The 23339-nt window shown below is 30.5% G+C and overlaps 2 protein-coding genes across 2 annotated transcripts in view; one reads left to right on the top strand and one right to left on the bottom strand.

The window, feature by feature from the left end:
- Positions 1–23339, bottom strand: part of LOC106619599 (protein tweety) — a 141952-nt gene that overhangs the window by 81875 nt on the left and 36738 nt on the right. The window lies entirely within an intron of this gene.
- On the top strand, positions 2914–5242 carry LOC118680328 (toll-like receptor Tollo). Its single transcript, XM_036359673.2, has one exon. The coding sequence runs from the start codon at positions 2973–2975 to the stop codon at positions 5217–5219; it is 2247 nt and encodes a 748-aa protein (XP_036215566.2). The 5' UTR covers positions 2914–2972; the 3' UTR covers positions 5220–5242.

Genomic DNA, 23339 nt, shown 5'->3' on the forward strand with positions numbered 1-23339 from the left:
ACAATTAACTCGTATAACCCTTTATCTAACTCGATTATTTTTAGGTGATACAAACAACCGTTAGGTGAACAAAACTATTATACTCTGTAGCAATATATTGGAAGTATACAATTAAAAACTATAAATTTTAAAATTTAAAAACTTTAAATTTTAAATTTGCCATTTTTTTTACAATCATGAACCACGAATTTCAATTATTTTTGTTTGTGATATAGCATATTATATTTTAAAAAACAATGGAGTTAAAAATTTAAATTTTTGAGGAAAACAAAAATTGTGAAAGCTTAAAGCATTTTAGATTTTTGCACACAAAACTTTCCAGCTCTTTTACCTCTTCACTCTAAAAAATTATCAGCGCTGAATGCTTGATTTATTATTTTTTAATGATTTTTTTTGTCATTTTCTTTTGTATATTACTTCCTTTCTCTCTGCATTCTTCAGACAACTAACAATGCCACATTGTATTGTAGTAAAAAAACTATGCTCGCATTGTAAGCTAGTGCGTCATAGAAGGGAGTATTGATGACTTCAGGGAGTTGCAGGGAAAATGTGGTCATTATAGTTCCCTAGATGTTTTTATTGTGCGTGAAATGGGTTTGGTTCGGTTGTTTTAATATCTATTTGTTTTGTGCTTTGTTACCTTGCGGCACTTTTTTTCGCCTGCATAATTGTATAGACAACGCCGTGATTTATGAATGTTTGTGTGTATGTATGTGCGCATAATGACTGAATATCGCATGTAAGTGTCACAAAAAAGTTTAACAACAAATATTTGTAGTTCAATGAAATTTGCAAAAACAACTAAAAATATTCAATGTTTCAATCACTACCGTTGTGAGAGTGCATTGAAGCGAAGTGAATAGTGGCGGCAATGTAAAAGTGCCATAGCAGATGGAGTGGATTTGTTCAAAGCTCAAATTAGTTTAAACAAAAAAATGTTGAAAAACCATTCAAATTTAAAAATTCACAATTCTTTAGATTTCAAAATTTTATATATATATAGTTATATATATATCTTTTGAATATTTTTTTCAACATTATTATTTTTTAATCCTTAATATTAATTTTACTTAAATTTTGTTTTAGTTAAATATTTATTTGGTATAAATAACTTTTTTTTTAATTAAGTTAAAATAAAATTAAAAATATTGAAACTTATGCATTTAATTTTTTTTTAATTTTATTTAAAAATGCCCAAATATATATTTGTTTAAAATCATTTTGAAATGTTTACATTTTTTAGAAAACATTTCAAAATTTTTTTAATATTTCTGAAATGATTTTTAAACACATAACATATATAATTTTTTTCGAATTAATTTTTAACGTGTTTTTTAATGTTAAATTTTCTAAACAAACTTATAAATATAACATAAAAAAATATATTCCAATTAGTGTGTTTTCAAATTTCGGTTATTTAAATTTTTTTTTATTTTCATCCAGTTTAAAATTTTTTTCCATCAAAAATTTCCAATTTTTTATGGTCAAAATTTTGTGGTTTTTTGTTTGAATTTTCGAGTTAGTTTTTTAATCTACAACCTTATTTTGAAATTTCGTCTACTATGTATACTAGATATGTTTCCATTAATCATATGATTGTATATTTTTCAATGATATTTTTTGCACTTCATTCACCTTGAACTGCCACACGGCTTAGTGAATCCTTAAATAACTTATTTTACATACATAAGTGCGCTCACCTTTACGGCTTGCAATGTGAAACTTTTAAATAATCGCAACAAGTATGCAAGCAGAGATGATAGTGTGCGCATTCATCATCATTTGTCTAGAAACAAAAAATCACGATAGTCATTGACCTCGTGCACACTGCGAAACAAACACCAAATAGTTCGTAGGGTTGCCATACATATATCTTATATATGTTTTTAGTTCGACGAACAAGCGTACGCTTGGTAATCCTACCTGCAAACTTTAAAAATCTACGGTAATTTGCAACATGTAGTGGCTAATACACTGTTGCCAATTTTGGCTGAATCGTATAGCAGAAATTCGGCTATCGGAAGCTCTCCATTGTTCTAAGCGATGAAGAGCACCACGTTAGCTTGACAGAGGGATTAAAAGTAGAGTAGATACAACTTCGAGCTATGGCAAAGCAGCCAAGTGGTCATAATCCTTAAATCTTTAAATAAAAATTAAACGGTTACAAAGGTCATGCGTATGAGCTATAATTAAAAATGTAGACAGTAGCTCTTTTGATAGCATATTTTGGATATCCCAGAGTACTTGACTTGACAGTACTCTCTTTAAATGTCGTAGAATATCGAATTAAAATGAAATCTTTGGATTTTTAAGGCCATATGAAAGCCGAAATTTGTGCGAATGAAATATGAGTGAAGAAATATCAAGTGTTATTGTAGTTACAACGCATTTGAATCGGCTTTGATTGCCTGCAGTGATGCGAATTAGGCAGCGCGCGTAGAAATAACCGTTTCCAATGTGGTAAATGAAGTGGAGATTTTATGTCAAGGACATATTGCACTGGGCCGCTGATAGTGCTGACATATGTTGTGTTTGCGAAAACAAGCTGCGCGCGCCTTGTTATAACTTAATGTGCCTTTAAATATGTGTGCGGGACGCATGTAAGACAAACTATAAATGAAATTCCAAAGAAAATTTTTGTGACACGTCGCGCATGAGTGAGCGTCGAAAATGTGACGTGAATTGCTCGGCGCCAACTAATATTAGCAGTGCTGTTGATATATATCAGCGAGCGCACTTTACATGATAACGCTGACAACTAGCAATTACAAAGAACTGTATTAATTAAATTTGCATGCGCTGCAAAGACAAGCGCGCACGCCGAAGCGCTAATAAATCAATTGAGCGCATTTATTATATTAATAAACAGCAATTAAATGTGCAAATATAGTGAAATGCATACACCGGGCATAAATTTTTAATGCAGTCAGTCTTTCGCTTGCAACCGTCCGCTTAGAGTACTTGAGCGCACCATGATAATTTCACACTTAACACGCGTTGGCATGGTCACGCTTATCGCCTTGGTATTGCGACAGTATTACTGTCACTGTCAGACGGGCCTAGAAGCGCAGAGTTTTAGCAGCGCTGACTGCAGCTTGATCACAATGAAAAGCTCGTGCAATTGCACATATGACGTAGGGTATGAATCCGCGAAAATTGATTGCCGCAGCGCGGATGAGCGCACTGATATACGGATATCTATTTATGAAAAAAGTGCTGTGGACATAACCTGCAGATACACAGGCGCTTCTTACGTTGTCATTGCTGAGGAATTACTAGCGCGTTTGCCGCGCTTAGGCAGCATACGGAAAGCCGATTTCTTGGACATACATGAGTGCATGCCGTTCACGGCGATACTAGCGCGTATGGCGTTAACGCAAAGTGAAATACTACATATTGATGGTCTCAGCAAATTAACGCGATTAACAGCGCAGAGCTTTGGACACAACACGAGCTATTTGCACAGCGTTGTCGATTTGGAGCTATCGGTGCAACCTGCTATAGCGCAAGCAGCGCAGCGCTTAAATGCTGACCTATTCACTGTCTTTCCAAATTTGCGTACACTAAAAATCGACTTAAACGTCACAAAATTAGACGCAGGCATATTTACGCCGCTCGCCGCTACGCTCAATGATTTTACGTTCTATGGCAGATTACGTGAGTTTCCTAGCGCCGCTTTGTCACCGCTGCGCCAGCTGAGTATGTTGTTTTTGATGCGCCATCAATTTGGTGATCGTTTACGTGAAGATGATTTAGCGTCGCTCAGTTTATTGGAACAACTTACGTTGAACAGCTGTAACATAACCAAGTTACCAGCGCGTATTTTTGCATCATTGCCCGCGCTTAGACAACTCAAATTGAACAGAAATGAGCTACGCGTGTTGCCGCCTTCGCTATTTGTGGCACAAATGCACCTACAAAGCTTAGATTTGGGCGATAATCAATTAGAGACGCTGTCGCGCACACTCTTTCACCACGCCACCAAACTAACAAGCTTAGCTTTATATCACAATCGTTTGACTATGTTGAGCGCGCAAATGTTGCCGCCACTAAACGCGCTCGTAGGACTAAGGCTGGACAATAACTTACTACATACAATCGCAGCTGACAGTTTTGCGGACGCTAAGCAATTGCAGTTTTTGGAACTCCACAACAATCGGTTGAATTGGTCTAGCGCTGAGTCGTGTGATCTGCTCGCTGGCATGTCTAGCCTAATGGCACTCGGTTTACAAAATAATACGTTGCAACATTTATGTGACCAGTCAATTGCGCCCAATTATACGACCAGCAAACTGTATACGCTCGATTTACGTTACAATAAATTCACACATTTGAGCGCGTCGCTGCTGCGCACGCTAAATAGCAGCAAGTTGCCGAAACAATTGTATCTGTCACATAATCCCTGGATGTGCGACTGTGGTGCGCAAACATTTCACAATTTCGTCAAGTCTAATCGTGAGCGAATGCCTGATATAATGGAGTTGCGTTGCGCCGATATGCAGCTGGCGCCGCTGATTGAGTTATCCTACAACGATATTTGCCTGCCTGACTTGGGCGTAAATGCAAGATTTGTGTTGGGTTTGATAAGCCTGTCGGCGCTCAGCTTAATGCTTATCATCACGGCGCTCTGCTATTACAAATATAAGCTGCAGCTACAAGTGTGGCTCTACGCGCATCAGCTGTGCCTTTGTTGCATCAGTGAAGCGGAGTTGGATCGTGAGCGTAAGTATGACGCGTTCATCTCATATGCGCATCAGGATGAGCATTTTGTCGAACATGAACTGCTGCCGGGCCTGGAGCAGGGCACGCCCGCCTTTAAGGTGTGCATACATGCGCGCGATTGGTTGGCAGGCGCGTTCATAACCGAGCAAATTATCGACTCAGTAGAGGATTCACGTCGCACAATCATTGTTTTATCGGAGAGTTTTATAGCGTCGCATTGGGCGCGCATGGAGTTTCGTATGGCGCATCAAAGCGCGCTCAATGAGGGACGCTCGCGCATTATTCTAGTGATCTATGGCGATTTAGTGAATATTGAGTTGTTGGATCAGGAGTTGCGCGCTTATTTGAAAATGAATACTTACCTGAAATGGGGAGAGCCGTGGTTTTGGGAGAAGTTACGTTATGCCATGCCACATCCAACGCGCGTTTGGACTAGATCAGCGCGTGTAAGGCAGGCTGACGAGATTCCTCTACACGATTTTCCGCCAAGCGCGTAAACAATGTGCACGCTTTGTTCTGTTATATTATATTTACAAAGATTTTTGTTAGGGGTTGATGTTCATTGACAGTTGAAACGTGTTATGTTATAATGAGTGTTTGGTAGTGTGGAAGAAAAATAAATTATTTAAAAATACAAAAATAAAAAGTTTTAAATTATATACATAAACAGCGTAGTAAACTTTTCACACAGTGTTGCCACATAATTAATTTTTTGCAAAAAAGTATATATATTCAACGTAATTTCTGGTAATATCGTTACCTAATAACTAAACGAACATATTAAGCGGCATTACATTTTTATTAAATTTTGATGAATTATATAATATATTCATAAAATATTTTTCATATTTCTCTCACCATTGCTATTTAGTTTGAAAATTTAGTAAGAAGGGCGTTTTTATAACGTGCGTTCAGCTATTTTTATTATAGAAGAGTCAAAGGGCTTTATTTTAGACATAGAATTTGAAAAAGAAATTTAGGGATGCCACCTAGTTTTTATAAAAAAAAACTATAATAAAAACAAATTAACTGCATTATCGCAATTGGACTCAAAACAGGGTTACTACATTTTTCCACATACAAAAAAATATTTAATAAAATACATTTTTTTTATAAAACTAAGGATAATATTTTGATATTTTTCAAGCCATTTCCAGAGACAACAAATTTTGTAAAGATTTTTTTTTATTTTAGTCATGAGATGGCAACACCATTTCACAATTTTTGTTTGATTGATTGAATGAACCAACAGCGATACACTGGTAGAAGAGAAAAACATTGTTGCCTTATTGTTTCTAAAATGACAAAAGTATATTTATTTAAACAAGATAACTTTCATATTTGATGCTATCGCAATATTTCAAGTTTTTAAGCATAAAAAACAACGTTTTTGACTAAAAATAAAAAAAAAACTTAAAATAATAATAAAAAATTATATACATCTGAACAAAAAAATCTTTACAAAAATTAACCTAAATTTTTTACTCTTTAAAATACATTATTTTTGTGCTAATAGTAAATATTTTAACAATTCTAAAATGCCCCTTATTTAATTTTCCTTTTAAAAATAAATTGCTTTGTACTAATTTAAAAATTTAAGCTATACAAAAATTTTGCTTTCTTAAACTTCACTTCTGCCGCTTTGACAAATTATGTTATTTGCTTTTAAACTATATTTTATTACTGCCAAATAAATTATACAAATTCTTTACTATAATTTACTTAAAATTTGACTTAGAACTTACCAAAATTCTTAATATTTTCCTTTAATTATAAATTTGGCAATTTTAAAAAACTCTATGACATTTCGGTTTCAAAAATTAAAAAACGAAATTATTTTTTTTAATAAAAATTAAATTTTTACCTAAAAAATTTAATTTTTACCTAAAAAATTGTTATTAGAAAAATTTAATTTTTATTTGAAAATTAGTATTATTTTTAAATTTTCTGTATTTTTTTAAATTTTAATTAAAACTTTTTTTTTTTAATTTTAATATTTTTTTCCAAAATTTTAATTTGCTTTATAGAAAAATATTGGTTTTTTAATTTTAATAGTTTTAAAATATTTTACTATTGATATACTTGCGTAAGCATCCAAAGTGCCCGCTTTTGTAATGTTATCATATTGATTTCTGCTTAAATTTATTTTTACTCCCTTGAATGGGTGACATAAGCTTTCTCACATTTCCCAATGATCGCAGCATTCGACTTAATTGCCAAGAAAACTGGCATAAGTGCACACATAGTATACAGATATGTAATATGCATGTAGTGCAATAACAAAAGCAATTATATAGAATGCATTCCAGCTTTACACACACACTCATATACTCGCTTGCATAACAATCCAACCAATGTACAGTTATTTATCCATATTTTTATGGTTCTTATCAGCAATGCATTTAAATGAACTTCGAGCCGGCATACCAAATGTTTTGAACTATATAAATACACATATGTTTTTCTGTATATACATATGTATATGTACAAGTATGTGTTGTGCCACTGCATTTCCGCGTGCGCCTTTTCGCTCTTCACTTTGCTGTAAACTCTGTTTTGCTACGTTCCCATGCCATTTTCATGCATCACTTCATTCCACTTCGCTACATATTCCACACCGAACGGCGCAAAGTTTTCATGCTCGTACAAGTAGTTTTTCAACACAGTGTTGTGTTTCAAAGCTTAACGGAAATTGTTTATACTTTTGTTTAATTTTTGCATAAAAAAGGCGCTTTGAAATAGTAGCTTTATATATTTTTAAATCGGTTTCAATATTCTTAATAAAAATTTAATAAATAATTAAACAAACATTACTGAATAAACATATAAAAAAATTAATAAAAAAAAGTACAAAAAAAAAATATAAAAAAATGTTTGAAAATGTAAACATTTAATTTAAACATTAAATTTAAGTTTTAAAAACTAAAATTTTGAAATTTAACGAATTTGTTAAAAAACATTTGATTATATAATAATTTTATATCAAAAAAACTATTAAATTAATAAAATTGTTAAATCAAAAACTAAAATTAAGAAATTTAAATAAAAGAAACAAATAAATATAATTACTACAATTAATTTTGAAAAATTTACAACTAAAATATTTAATAAAATTATTTGCACTTATGCATAAAAAAACAAAAATTGATAAATTTAAAGAATTGGTTGAAAATTTTTATAAAAATTTGTTTTAAAAAATTAAGTTATGCATAAGTGCAAATTTATAATAAAAAAAATTTTGAAAATATATAAAAATTTGAGAACTTTAAAGATTTTGTTAACAAATTTTTATAAATATTTTATAAAATTATTTATAATTTTATATAATTATACAAAACATTAAATTTTTTTAACAAATTAAAAGAAAATTAAATATATTAAATTTTAAAACTTAAAAAACTAAAATTTGGAAACTTTAAAAACTAAAAATTTGTTTAAAAAAAATTTTAAGAACTTGATAATAAATTATAAAAGAAAATTAAATTAAAAAATATTAAAACTCAAAATTAAGAACTAAATTTGGAAAATTAAATTTTGTATGTATTTTATTTACAAAATTTCGTGGACAAGTTTGCCACCTATCTTTTTATTAAAACTTTGTTACTGTGTTTTTTTTTTGTTAGTGCCTACATCTTCTCTCAATATTTCAATTTGCTTCTAATGCCATAAATATTTAAAACAAGCTTGAACAAAAATTATATATGGTTGCTAGATCCTTACAGTACATACACAATTTTATTTTTTTTTGCATATATAACAACATTTTTGTAGTGTTCAGCAGTTACATTTTTTTCTAATTGTTAAATAATTTTAAAAATTCAAAATGATGTTGCCACATAATTTTCTATAAATTTAATTTTTTGTTTCTAATATATACATTTTTTTTGGAACTAATGTAAGAAAATATTCAAATGAAATTGCCTATGATTTTCATTAAACCGTAATAATAGAGTTGCCACAGGTTTATTTCATTTATTTTTATAACTTAAATAATATATATGTCTAAATAGAATCATTTTCTAATATAAATTATTTTTGGTGAAAATGTAAAAAAATATTCTAAAACGGTTGCCACATAATTTCAATACATAATATTTAAGAAAATATTGTTAAGCTTGATTAATCTATCAAGTTTCCAGCCAATAATTTTATCGCTATCTTTCTCATCTTTTTTATTGCTGTTGTTGTTAAAAAAACATTATTTTCACTCATAACACGCACTTGTTTGCGAAAACTTCTCAGCAAATACTTAAAAAGTTAAGCATCTCTGCATTAGCACTTGTCTGCGCTTCGTCGCTTGTTTTTTTTCGTCATTCATGGGTGGTTGTAGGACATTCGTAATAGGAAATTTACACTTGACATCTGCCGATTGCAAGCAATTGAAGTTTTGTGTTTTGCGGTTTGGCAATTGAATTGAGTCGCCACTGCCAATGAAGTTGTGGTCAATGCAAACATGTGTAGCTTGTAAATATTATACATTGAAGGCTATTATTATTTGTTGATCAAAAGTTTAATTGCTTTGAAAATTCCGGAAATTCTACAATATCAGCTTCTATTTTTTATTTATAGTTAAAAGATCACTGATGTTTTTTTTAAACTTAAGAAAAATATATATTTTTAGATAAACAAATATTTTAGGTAAATTTTGTTTTTGTTTTTACTTTTTAAATAAATAAAAAATAATTTTAGCTAAAAAAGTAAAAACAATTTTTTTTGATACAAATTTTTGGATAAGCAAAATATTTTTACATAAAAGAAAATTTTTATAAATAAAATATTTTTCACATAAAAGATATATCTAGATTAAAAGAAAATATTCTTAGATAAAAAAATTGTATTTTTAGATAAAAGAAAATCTAGGAAGCAAAAAAATTATATTTTACGGTAAAAAATTTGATAAAAGTTATATATTTTTAGATAAAAAATAAATAAAAATATTTGAAAAATATATGTAAGTTTAGATAAAAAAATAAATAAAAATATTTCATAAGAAATTTTGAATAAAAAATTAATTTTTTTTTTGAGATAAAAAAATTTAGATTAAAAAATAAAATGTATTTTTAGGAAAAAAAAATTTAGATAATAAAAAAATATGTATTTTTAGATAAAAGAAAACTTTGGATAAAAATTTAAATTTTACGGTGAAAAGTATATATTTTTAGATAATATGTTTTAAGATAAAAGAAAATATTCGAAAAAAAATATTTTTTGTTTAAATATTTTTCTTTTGTCAGAATTAATTCAGCTTTAGTTTCACTTAAATAGCATAACTAGCCATTCAGAATGTGCATTACCATAATTTTAATTAAATTCCGGCCAATTTTACTTGATTTCGCGCATATCGTGCACCCACTAGGAAATGGTAGTCAAAAGTTTCAATGAAGCCGAAGCAAAGTTTGTGAGTCCAGTAGTCATAGCCGGCTTCGATCCGCCAAGGTTTGGAGAGTAGCAAATCGAACAAGTTATGCCAACAAAGATAGTACGCAGAAGAGTGGTGAATTGACGGCATCTAGTAGCTGCCAAAATTTTGCGCTGGCAACTCGTGTGCGCATCATTTTCACGCAGCTACATATTTGTCATTTTTATAAAGCTAGAATTTGATGCTAACGCCTCGACGAAAGGCTGACAAATTAACCCACTCATAAGTGAGTGGAAAATTGCCGAGCACAGCCGCATCGCGTACACGCATATTTACAAACACATACATTGCGTTGATTGTATAATTCGTGACATAGACAAACGCAGCTGCCAAACAATTCACAATCTAATTGAATCAAAACAATTTAGAACGGAATTTAATCCAATCAAAATGAATGAAATTTAAACAAAGCGCTACCAGTGTGGGCAATCGAAATAAAACAGTCAGCCAAATTCATATGTGGCATATGTATACACTACATATATACGTTTATAAATATGACATGCAGTACATATGAGTGAAGTAGTTGAAGTCTAGTTGAACTCGAGGTACAGAGGTCAACCGAACAAAATTCGTATGCGTTGTTTAATTCAATAAGCTTCAGAGAATGAATTACGGTTTAAAAAAATTTAATTAGTAGGCAGAAAATTAAGCAGCGAGCTTGCCAAGCTGAAGACGAGTCAAAAAGAATTTAACAAATTAACTACAAAATCCCTTTCCATTGGTGCTTTAACTTCAACCCAAAACAAAAAGAACTTTTTTGCGCTGCTGCCGAGTCACCAAATTCTTTTGGCAAACGACTCACCTACTTTTGACAGAGATAACAGTCTGAAGACCTCAACTAACAATATACTCTTCACTTCCCAAAAAATATTAGGTTCACGACAGCTTATTCAACAATTTACCAGACATTACCTTGCAATCAAACTACGTACAAGCACAGCTCTAACGTTTTCTACATCAGTTGTGAAACCAGAGTCAAGATTTTGTCCACTCTTTTGTTGCGAATTGAATTTATTTCTTTACACTTCTACCGGTAATGAGATTTTGACTATGCTATCTCCCGAGCTGAACTTTTCGACGACTTTTCAATATTTTGTGCGAGCTCCTTTTACTCTAGACTTCATTGCCAGATGGGTTCTAGACTAAGTTATAAAATTTCTTCGAAAAATTACGTTGAACTGCCATCCAGGTCACGAAAGGACTGACTAGCTCAATTGCAGACGAAGTTTCCTCAGAATCGATACATTAAGACACTTCTAACTGACCGACGAAATCAATTAGAGTATTAACGTCTTCACCGCGCTCAGTCAAATAAAGCTTTCAAACGGTACCACGGACTCCGGTAGCGCTTTTATGATAGTAGGCGGTCTTTTGAAGGGTTCAGTGAGAATATCCGTTTTGCCGAACACATTTTTGAAATTTTACAAATCGATCAATATTTTTAATAGATCATGGTTAACAAGTGGTTCCGATCGTTTATATCGGTCGGAGGGTCTAGTGAGAGTAGAAGTATGTTATAATAGTTCGTACTAGTATACTTCGTCAGTCTATCTGTGTATTGTCTAACTCGTTAATCGGTTCGACATCAAATTTCTCAGAAAATGGTACTTTTCGATTTTTTGCTCAATCCGTCCATCACTTAATCTTTCGAGCTCTCTATATGATATTAGCAACTCCTAACTCAAGCTGGCAAACACTAAGCTGTGCATAATAGATATTTTAGCAAGCTCCTCTCTATCATTTTTAAAAAGGCTTCGAAACAAGTTCGGTGAAATTTTGCACTAAAATTTTCGAAAAAATCTTTTTCGCTAAGTTTTGAGGTTATATTATACATACAATTTTAGCAATTTCTCTTTACCATACATACATATCGATTTTTCATTTGATTTCTGACAGCTCACTGTACTTTCCAGCGTAAAATAAAATTGGATTTTTTTTTATAAGCAAATTTCCTCAAAATGACACACACACAAATTACTTCTTCCTGTCATTAAGGGGACTCATAAAATTCCCTCTGCTTGGGCGATAACCAACGAACGTGACTGACGTATATACGTACGCTGAGCGGCTGTTTGTGTGTATGTCTGCTTCCTTCTGTGAGTGGCATAAAATTTCTGCATTTCTAGGCCAACGCCAACGGATTCTTGTTAGTTTAGATTTATTTATTCTTGCCAAGTTTTCTAAGTGCCAGAGTGCCTTACACTCATATATATATATACTTTAGACAGGCTATAAGTTCGTGCTCGCTTGCCGAATGCAACGCTGAGTGCAACTTTCTGTGTAAGCGACGAAGCTGTCCAACACGGCGTTGGGAAAGACAGGAAAGCGAAACGAAATGTAAAAAATTGCAATTTTCAATGTGCCAATTATGAATTGTGGAAATTAAAAATGAAAAATAAACAAAGAAATAAATTGAGTGAAATTGAAGAGCGAAGAGAGGGAAAGGGAAACGGAAAGAAAGGAAATAATAAATTTGTAGAAGGGAAAATCGGCGAGTCTTAGGAGTTTAGTGTAAATAAAATGTGCCACATAAAATGGGTAACGTGAGAAATTCATCTGATGATTAAAGTTGATAATTTTGTGCAACTCTGTATTTACTAATTTTACTTCATGACTATATACAGTAAATTCGCAGCAAATGTCAAGATGCAGAAAATGCCAATATGAGCAGAGGCACTTCAATGAATTTTGTAGAAAGACGAAGAACTAGTAGCTTTGCTCGTTGGACATTTTTCTGTACCAAATTTCGAAACATACCATTTTAACATATAGTTTTCGAAATTGATATTATAATTATAAGTAAGGAGTCAGATGTATTATAAAAATCCATATTTTTGCAGATATTCATACAAATAATTTAACATCAAATTAAAACAGCGGAAATAAATTTAAACTAAAAAAATTATTAATTTAAAATAAAAATGTAATATTTTTAGAAAGATATTTTTTAGAATATTTTTAAAAACTTATTGGTTCAAGAAAATATTGAAGTGAAGTAAAAAAATATAATAAACAAAATAATCTTAAAAACATTTTTCTAAAAAAAATTTTACAAAATGTCTGTTAAATTTTATAAAGTTTTTGGTTAAAAAAATTAAATAAATTAAAGAAAATAAGAAATGTGCTGAAAAACAGTTTTATTGAAAAATATTTTTCAAATATTTTTCCTAAATTTTAGAATATTTAAAGAAAAAATTATGTTTCAAAAAAATAAAATAGACTGAAAAAAAATTAAAATAAGCTAAAAGAATAATATAAGATAAAATATTTTTATAAAAATTTATGTTAAGTTTTGGAATATTTTTCAAATGTTTTTGGCAAAAAAAATTCAGGCAAAGTGAAAATAAAAAAAATATAAGATAACCTAATTTTCGAAAACTATAATTTACAATTTAAAAAAAATTTTGATAAACAATGATTTATAAACAAATAAAAATAAAAATTTTATTTTTCTAGAAGTATTTTCTTTTACAACATTTAAACCAAAATTAATTCATAAACATATTGAAATAAATTAAAATTATTATATAATAAAAAATAAACTTAAACACATTTTTCTAAATTCAAGTTTTTTTCCAAAAATTCCGGTTATGTTTATAAAATTTTTATAAAGTTTTCTGTTAAAAAAATAAAATAAATTAAAGAAAATTTTAAAAATTTAAAAAACAAACAATTTTTTTTTGTTTACAAAAAAAGTTATATCGAACATAAAAATAATAATTTTCTCAACATATTTTCCGAAAAATTTGTGTTAAATTTTTGAATATTTTAAGGCTTTTGGTGAAAAAGAGCAATATAAGTTGAAAATAAAACACAAAATAAAATATAAATTAATTAAGTTAATTTGCGAAAAAAATATTTTGCAATTTTAAAAATTTACACAATTTTGGCAAATAAAATTACTTTTCATTATTTTAAGTTTTATAAAAAAATTAAATTTACAAATATTTAATAAATCTGCTGCTTTTCGAAAAATTTTTTTTAATATAAAAACAAATTATATTTATTTTTAAATATGATAACAATAACTTATAAAGTGGTATACAAACTTAAAGTAGAAGTGGTAGGAAGTGTTGCCACATATACATTTATTTTCAACAAAATTTTTTAAAAATTAAATAATATTGTTAAAATAAAAAAAATAATTAAAAAGTTTAAAAATAAAAATTAAAACTCACATTCAAATATTATATATTGAAATAATGTTTCTAAATAATACAAATAAATTATTTTTTTAATCTAAAATTATTATACAATAAATTTATTTTTTTTAATAAAAATAAATGAATTCTTTTCTATATAAACGCTTTACTATATAATTATAAAATCAACAAATAATAAAATTAAAATAGAAAATAAGATTCCGTAAATTCGAAATTCGTTAAACAATTTTAAAAATCACATTATCTTCTATTTATTTTTTTTCAATTTATCATAATGTTTTTAATCAAAAACCTCTAAAACATACAAAAACTTAACTAAAATTTTTTGAAAAATGTTCTTCAAGCTAGTTTTTAATTTTTTTTGTAATCTATTTTATTTTTTTGAAACAAAACTTTTTGAAAATATTCTCATATTTCACAAAATATTTTGAAAACAATTTTTTTAAATTAAAATATTTAACAAAAATGTTTAACAAAAAATATTGAAAATATTTTTTTTTTATTTAAAATGTTTAACAAAAAATTTTGAAAACAATTTTTTTATTTAAAATATTTGGCAAAATTTTGTTATTATTTTTTTTAAGTTTTCAAATGTTTTTAAATTTTCTTTTGATTGTTTTAAATATTATTTCCAGGAAAGATTTTTAACTCAAAAATATTAACGTTCGATTATATTTAATTTTTTCCGACATAAAAAAAATTTATTTACCTTTTTTTTCTTTTAATTTTTAAAATCAAAAGCAATAAAAATTTTGTTTTAAGCACTGCTTTCATATAAATACAAGTATGCATATGTATATATTTTCTATAACTCCGTTCAGATATGGACATAGATTGCTTTTCTAATTTTTTTTTTTAGAAATAATTTTTCTATTACTCCCCTCTACATTGCCAACTTTACTCCATCTTCAACATATAACGGTGCGCCGCTTAGACATATCATTTACAAAGAATCACTGAGAGCGCAGAAAAAGAGCGAAAAATACATTACTACCTGTAGTTGCAAGGCTACGTGCAAAAACCCAAAGGTGTGTGGCAAACAGTATGCATATGTAATTGAAACCGTAGCGCTTGTTAGCGTTTAAATATCAAATTAACGAAGATTAAGAAAAAATTGGCATAATAAAAAAGTATAACGCTAACAGTGCACAATAAAAGTATGCGAACTGTGCAAAATATATATATATATATATAAGTGGTAGATTGCTGCTGCTGTTGACTGACTTTGTGTGTCTAAGCAGCGGCAGTCATGATATTGGAGACAGCTAAGTGCTAGCGATGCTCTAGCAACTGCAACGAAGCTGGAGTTGCGCAAAAAAATGTGCTGACTGAGCGCTTTTATAGCAACAAAATGACTTGGAAGCGCTGCTCGACGCACAGGCATCCAGTTAAATAGTTATTAAAGTCCACAGCTATGCGATTAAAATATGCACTTTACACTCGCCACAAATAAATGCAACAAAAACGCCAATTCGATGCGCAACAAAGTCAGCTTTAGAGCTTGTTATAGAATAAAATGCATTAAAAAGGCATAAAGAAAAAAATTCTGTTTGTAACAAAAACTTGTCAATGCTATTAACAAGCAATCACGATAAAAGGAGTTGCCAAACCGGTTATATTTTTCATTAACTTTGATGACTAATTGACAGCTCTGGCACGTTCGCTGAAGATCTACCTCAATAGTGGCGCCGCGGCATAGTAAATTTCTATCAGCTTTTAGTACGAGCATAAATTGACTGCATATTTATCGGAAAAAAAGTCTAATAGCCGCAGAAAGAGATGTGAATGCAACCGTGAGTTTGTTATTTTTATGAGTTAGTAAATATGGCGCACTGGCGCTGAAAACAAAAAATATATTTTATAATATGTAATTCACAGAAAGTGTATAAGGGTAGGAACATAATGAAGTGCAATAAAATAATTTTAATATTCAAAATTCATGACTTCCTGTGTAAATGATATGATTCTCAGACAATATATGAGGCTAAAAACATAGTGGAGCTCAATAAAAAGATTTTAGTATTAAAAATTCATGATTTTTTGTGTGAATGATATAATTCACAGACAATGTATAAAGCTAGGAACATAGTGGAGCACAAACAATTTGTGAGTGTGGAGTGAGCTTGACTGATTACTTGATCTAAGAATAATAAAGATTAACATTTCCAAAATTTTTTTTGTACGTAAAAAAAAAAATAATTGATTTACTTTTGTTTATGTGAATTCAAAAGTGTCTTAGTATTGAGAAAAGGTTCAGAGAAACCCTGTTAGTTATTGCCGTTTTCGAAAATATTTAAAATTTGTAGTAAAAGCAAAGAATGTAAAATAAAAAAAAAACATTTCACGCGTGTTATTGGCTGTTAACAGTTAGAAATTATAACTAAGGGTCATAAAAAATAGTTATGCCGTCATGAATTATTATTTTTATGTGCATGTGCTCTAAGCGTGTCAACGTTTGCTAAAATTTTAAAACGGTAGCTGGAAAAATTTAACACCGCAGTAATATTGATATTGAATATAAAAATTGTGTGAGATTGCCCACGCTTAGGTGGCAAGTATGCAATAAAAGACGGTAATAATATACAAAAGAAAAACAGAATTAACGGAAAATCTGCTAAAACAGTGAAAGCACATTTTATTTATTTTTTATACTTTTATATTTTTTTTATTTCTTTTATTTTCAATTTTATTTAATTTATTTTTTAATTGTCTAACGTCCGCCAGTAATTATTACGCTCCTTTTATTTGTGCACACACGAAAATATGTTTGCGTTCACCTTTAACCCACCACCGCTGCACATTATACACATACACACCACACATGGCACACACAAGACATAAATGCCCAACAAATCTACACAACTTCCTTTTCAACTATTTCCGTATGCAGCAAATCTTTGACGCTGCCACACCTGGTACGCACGTGACCTCAAAGTGTAAAGAAAACAAGCGGAAGAATTAAATATAGCAGCCGGCAGCAGAGTGGAGAAAAGTCAAGCGTACAATAAAATCTATGCTAAAAATATATGTGGACACAAATAGGAAAGCGTGGACGGCGCATGTGTAGTTAGCGTATAGTGAGCGCTATGTGGCATGCTACATACATACATACAAGCTATTGTAACTGGCAGTCAAGGTAGGCAGGCAGTGTCTTGATGTTTGTACAGAATTTTCTTCGTACGCATTTTCTTAGCTGCTAGCTGCGTCCGGCTTTTTATTGCATGCCATATATACTGCTAATACAAACATACATAAATACATCTAATACTATATATAATATATTTGTAAGCCCATATTTGCTGCTATAAATGCGCATATATGCAAATCACGTGACAATTGTACTTTAATACTAAATTCAAATTGCGTTTCAATTACACGTAAATTCGCTTTTCTTATGGTGCCACCGCTCGCCGAACGCCCGACGCCTTACACTTCACTGCTTTTCTAAATAGTTACATAAATGTATGGACATTCAGTAGGCTTCCTTTTTGTGTCGCACGTACGGACTTTTTGCTTATAAATGCGTGTTCATAAAAAATCACTAATTTATGCATTGAAATGTGCAATGAAGCGGAAGTAATTTTCCACAATTTTTTAAAATAAAATTCACCAAGAACTCAAAGTGTGTGTTTGTAGAAATTTTATGTGCACAATTTCTGCAAAAGGTAGAAGCTATTTTCGCGAAGACGTGTCTAAAAATCAACAAATATATAAATTTTAATAATATTGTTGAAAAAAGTAGGCTTTCAGTAGTGTAAATGGAGCATTATGCGATTTTCATATCAACTTAAGGCGAGTTTACAAAGTTGCGTTTGATAAAAGTCTAAAGAGAATAATTTTTTTGTAACATTATTTAACACAAGACCAAAGTATATACGATACGAAAAGTAATAATTAAATCATTCAATTTCATGCAAAACTAATGTATTTCTTTTTACTACACCTAACATCATAAAAATAAGCAATATATTATGATTAGATTAACTAAGCGAGCATGTACACCGCCCAGAACGTGATTTGTCCGTCTTAAATATTTTTTAAATTTTATTATTTAAAGCTATGAGCAAGTTACTAGTTAATCAGAGCTTTGACAGCTGTAAAATTGCCTTAAAGAAAAATAAAAATTAATAGTAGTACATCATTTAAGACTGGCTACGTGTAAACTGGCCTTAAGGCCAAAGTTAATTTAGACAATAGCAGAAATATGTTGCATTTTTCAAGTATTTAATACTTAGCAAAAAATTGTATTGAAATGTGTAAACGCAGCCTAAAAATTACGCAGTGTAAACAGAGCTTAAACCTGAAACAAATTAAAAATATGAAAAGCAAGGAAAATAATATAAGAAATTGTATATAACACAGAAATAAACGTCTCTAACAACCGTCTAAATTACTTCCACTTTTCTTTCGAAAAAAATGTTGGTGTTATAGACCGTAAGGCCCACACAATTTTGTACCTAAACTGTGTTGAAAAAGTTTGTGCAACAAAAATGCAACAATGCATTTTAAATCTTCACGTCTTCACTGCATTCTCCAGCCTCTTGTAAAATCTCTCGCACAATTCGCACAAAGCACAACAGGAATTGAGCGCCTTTAGTCAAATAAAATTCGATTTTGCCACACATTTGCCAACGTTGTCTTGATTAATGAAATTATTATTATTTTTCGTTGTTATTGTGGGTTGGCCTGTAGGCAGTAAAAGCGTTGCTGCCTCAACCAGTAACACATTTTTAAACAAATAAGCAGACGGCGTAGTGGCGAACTAGTGTTGCCCACGCGATGTGCTATATGAGGCAAGAAATAAAAATATATATGTATAAATTCAAGCCGAAAAATCAGCAACTTTAGACATGCCAGCAAAAATTGAGCGCCACTAGCAATTTTAATTTCAAATGCAAATTTTATCCAGTTAAATATCATATATGGCGGGATAAAATTTGCAAATACGCTTGCTTATATTTTTTGTGATTTTTATCGAATAAATATTTAAAGTTTTAAATGCGGTAGATAACTAGAAATATATATTAGCTTAATTCGGAATTGGCGACACCGCAAGCCTACGCTTAATATTCAAGTAAATAATAATAAAGCTTGATTAATAACTTGATAAAGACTAGTGAGTATTTGGCTTAAAAAAGTTATTATCACCATTTCTGTAAGAGAAAAATTGGATAGGTTAAAAACACAATATAGAGCTCACTTTAAGCAGAGAAAACACTTTCTTGCGGCAGACACAAATTTATACTAATAGCATCAAAACAAACGCGTTTAAATAATTTCTGAACTTGTGAAACACTATTTTTATATATAACAAAAATAACTATTTTGAATGTTTTGTAGAGATAAAGTAACTTTATGAGGTAGATACAGTTTTTAAATATTTTGCACTTATGTAACACCATTCATTAAATGCTTTATTTGGATATGAAATAATTTTTTTTTCGTTCAATCGGAAGTTGAAGAGCTTAGTAGAATTTAGCAAAACTAAAATCTGTAGCACATGTTAAGCAGAAGAAAATACTATCTTACTTTGGACTCAAGTTAAGTTAGTAGCGCTGAAACAAAGGAGTTTAATTACGTTTTGAACTTGTGGAACACCACTTATAAAATAAAAAACATTACTATTCTTGGCTAGTTTGTGATCATAAGCTAAAAAGTTGGCTTAAGCAGATAAATTAAGTCATAAAAATTCGTGAACTTGTGGAACACCACTTATTAAATACTGAATTATTGTCAATTTACTGAATTGAAGTAATTCACTTTTTTTCATCGACTTTTAATCAAGCGGTGAAGAGCATATTATGCAGAAGAAATTTATTATTATATATCATTCATACTTTATACTCAGGTTAGGTTAGTAGTATTGCATCAAATGAGGTTAAAGAAGTTGTGAACTTGTGAAACACCTTATATAAAATGAAGAACATTTATTTTCTAGACTATTTTGAAAAGTTTGTGGTCATACGTCGAATAGATCAAGTCTTAAAAGGTATTGAACTTGTAGAACGCCACTTATTAATCACTCAAGTTTAGTTTGTGTACGGCATTGTAGTAATTTTGTATTTTCCTGACGTGAAATAGAGAGGTAAGCAACTCTTATATACTATCTTATGATTATTTCGTTTCGTGCGTTATAAAAAACGTTTTATAATAAATTTGAGTATCTACTTGATCACGTGGGTTTCTTTTACGAATATTAGCCGCTGATTAAAGGTTTGGTGATTTCATAAAATCACTTGCGCTATTCGCAGACCTCACAGAGTTTGTGTAAGCTAATATTTTTACCCCAGTTGGTTACACAAATTATAATGCAACTAAAGTCACTACAGTGACACGCCAACAACAACGATTATATTGCCACATTTATGCACATTCATTGCTATATTTGTGTGTATTTCAGATTTTTCGACATTTCCGCCCATGGCGCATCTGTTCAATACTAATCCCTTAGTTTTATTATTGGGATTTCGGTTGATATGCTTGTTATTGTTGTTGTTGTCATATGCTTGTTATCACTGCTTATTCTATTCCATTCATTCTATTTATTATTGCTACACATTTGCATTATTTGTTATTGTATCTAATACACGCATACATGCATACAATGTTGCATGCAACATGGGCCAACCAACAAGTCAGGCCAAGTCAAGTCAAGCCGCCAAAGCCGGTATAGTGCAGAAAATTGTTGTTGTCGTTGTTGTTGCATGGCATGAGACGCAGTCGGAATAGGCGTTAGCATATGGCGAAATGTTTATTGTTTCTAACAAAAACCGTATGTATGTAAGTAGATACGACTATGCGACGCCAGGCAGCAGTAACAATAACAGAAGAGTGGTTTGGAAGCGTAGCATGAGTCAGAAAGCCAATGATATGCGTTTATGTGCGAATGGCTGTGTTTATATGCATGTATGTGTGCATATACATATGTATATGTACTTTAATATGCGCTTATGTTTATGTGTTCAAAAGCTAGGTAGCAGCGTCTGGCGCAGTCAAAGTAAGGCAAACATTATACAGACATATAATGCCGGCAATTAAAATTATGTTTTCATAAACGAAGTTGCAGAACGAGAGATTTTGCATAGATGTGTTTGTATGTATGTATGTCTACACTTTTAATGTTTTGAAAATACCACAATTGCAGCAAGCTGCATGCCACATGCCAACATGCCATGCAGATGGCACATACATGCATACATATACACAGCAGAAATCTATAACTCCACCATGCATATGTTTGTATGCACCCTGTGCTGTTCAGCTGCGCTCACTCGGCAGATTCCTTAAATTCTCCCACAACAATAATCGTTATGTTTGCATTATTTCCTTTTTATTTGCTTGCGTCTCGTTGTTGTTGCAATATAAATAGTTTCTGCCTGATTTAAGGGGTTGCCACAAAACAAAAATACAAAAAGAGAAGCTGCTTGTTAATGCCCACATCAGAGCCCGTAGTATAGGCTTTGGTTGAGAATTAAAAATGTTTGCTAGTAATTTTCGATTGGAAATGCCGTATGTGGGCATAGTTATGCAGTTTACGCGTTCGGCTGGCACTCACATTCAGACGCTAATGAGATTACATTGTCATTGTGTGATTGATCTTGTTGCGATTTGCGTGTGTAATATGCGTTCTAGCAATATAGTGTGGAAAAATAACACTGAGTTTATGGTTTTTACCGTTTAAAAATATTTTTAAAAGATTTTGTTTTTGAAAAAATTTTCAAATACAAAATAAAAATTCTAATGTTTGTGAGGGCAATGTTGATAATATTATTTACACAATTTAATATTTGCAAGTAAAATCTCTCGAAATGCATTTTATAAACTAACCGTTAGGAGCCACCTGTCATAAATGACAATAATTAATCAAAGTTTCGCTTTAAATTAATATTATAAGCGAATTTTAACCCGTCAAAATCGAAACGCGTTATATAAGCACTGGTCGAATTTTGCACTCGACTAAGTTCAATTTCACACACTTTGCTTAGCTTAGAAAAATACTCGACAATATTAAATTTCAGCTTGTTACCTCATTATTTAAAGAAATTAACACACAAAAAAGAAAACTGTTACAAGAGGCTTAGCAGTAATTTTCGCTCATTCGTGTTTCTTAATCTTCTTAACCTTAATAAAGCTAAGCAGATGTGTATTTGCAGTATTTGAACTCTAAAGCACAATATTTACCCTTTTCAGCTATTAAAAAATAAAGCAATTATGCAAAATTTGGACTCACGGAATTCATAATTATACATATCGGCTGCTTTAAAAGCCAACCGTTATATGAGTATGAGTTTAAATTTCAAAATAGTTAGGGTTAGCTGCTGGCAATTTATTCACTTCTTAGCACCCTTTATCTTGGAATTTTGCATGCATGCTTATCTTGTGCTTGCAATTTCTCTCAAACACCAACCTTCTTTTGTCATAATCTCTCATTTTCTCTTCTTATAACCGTTATTTACTCATACCTCTCTATTATTCTTGCCATATAAATATGTTTTATAGATTTCAATGTCGTTCCAAATATCAGCTTTTTGAATCTCTCCCCACTGATTTAAACTTTTTGTCTCTCTCGTTCTCTTCACATTTTTCAGTTACATTACTCTTCCATTTTCTTAATTTGCTATAAGCCGCTGCCGATTTTCCTACAAGGCATGTGTTTAAATATTTTTTTGACTGCTTTTTTTGACTACCTTTTTAAATAATTACGATTTTTTCTTGGATATCACATTTCGTCGAATGTCACGCAGAGTTCACTGTACTCGACAATATAGAATAAGTGTGCTGTAAGCGAATTATTAAGCGCTCAAATGTTATTACTGACATAGCAATTAGTTTTGAATTTCATTTACGCTTGTCATTTCTGCGACACTGCGTTTTTTTCCAGCTCTTTTGCTCTATTTCAAGTATCCATTTCTTTCTAAATATTATGTAACAGTAGCGTTTTGACTTGAAGCGAAATATAAGAGTTTGTAATTTTACTTTTGACTCTTTTTTGCTGTGGTACTAGAAGCAATGACAGTACTTGCCTGTGATTT

This window comes from Bactrocera oleae, chromosome 5 (assembly GCF_042242935.1).
Source record: "Bactrocera oleae isolate idBacOlea1 chromosome 5, idBacOlea1, whole genome shotgun sequence".
In the NCBI taxonomy this organism is placed as follows: domain Eukaryota; kingdom Metazoa; phylum Arthropoda; class Insecta; order Diptera; family Tephritidae; genus Bactrocera; species Bactrocera oleae.

What these genes read in the sequence shown, in the direction of transcription:
- LOC118680328 (XM_036359673.2), top strand. Translation starts at nt 2,973, where the DNA reads ATGATAATTTCACACTTAACACGCGTTGGCATGGTCACGCTTATCGCC.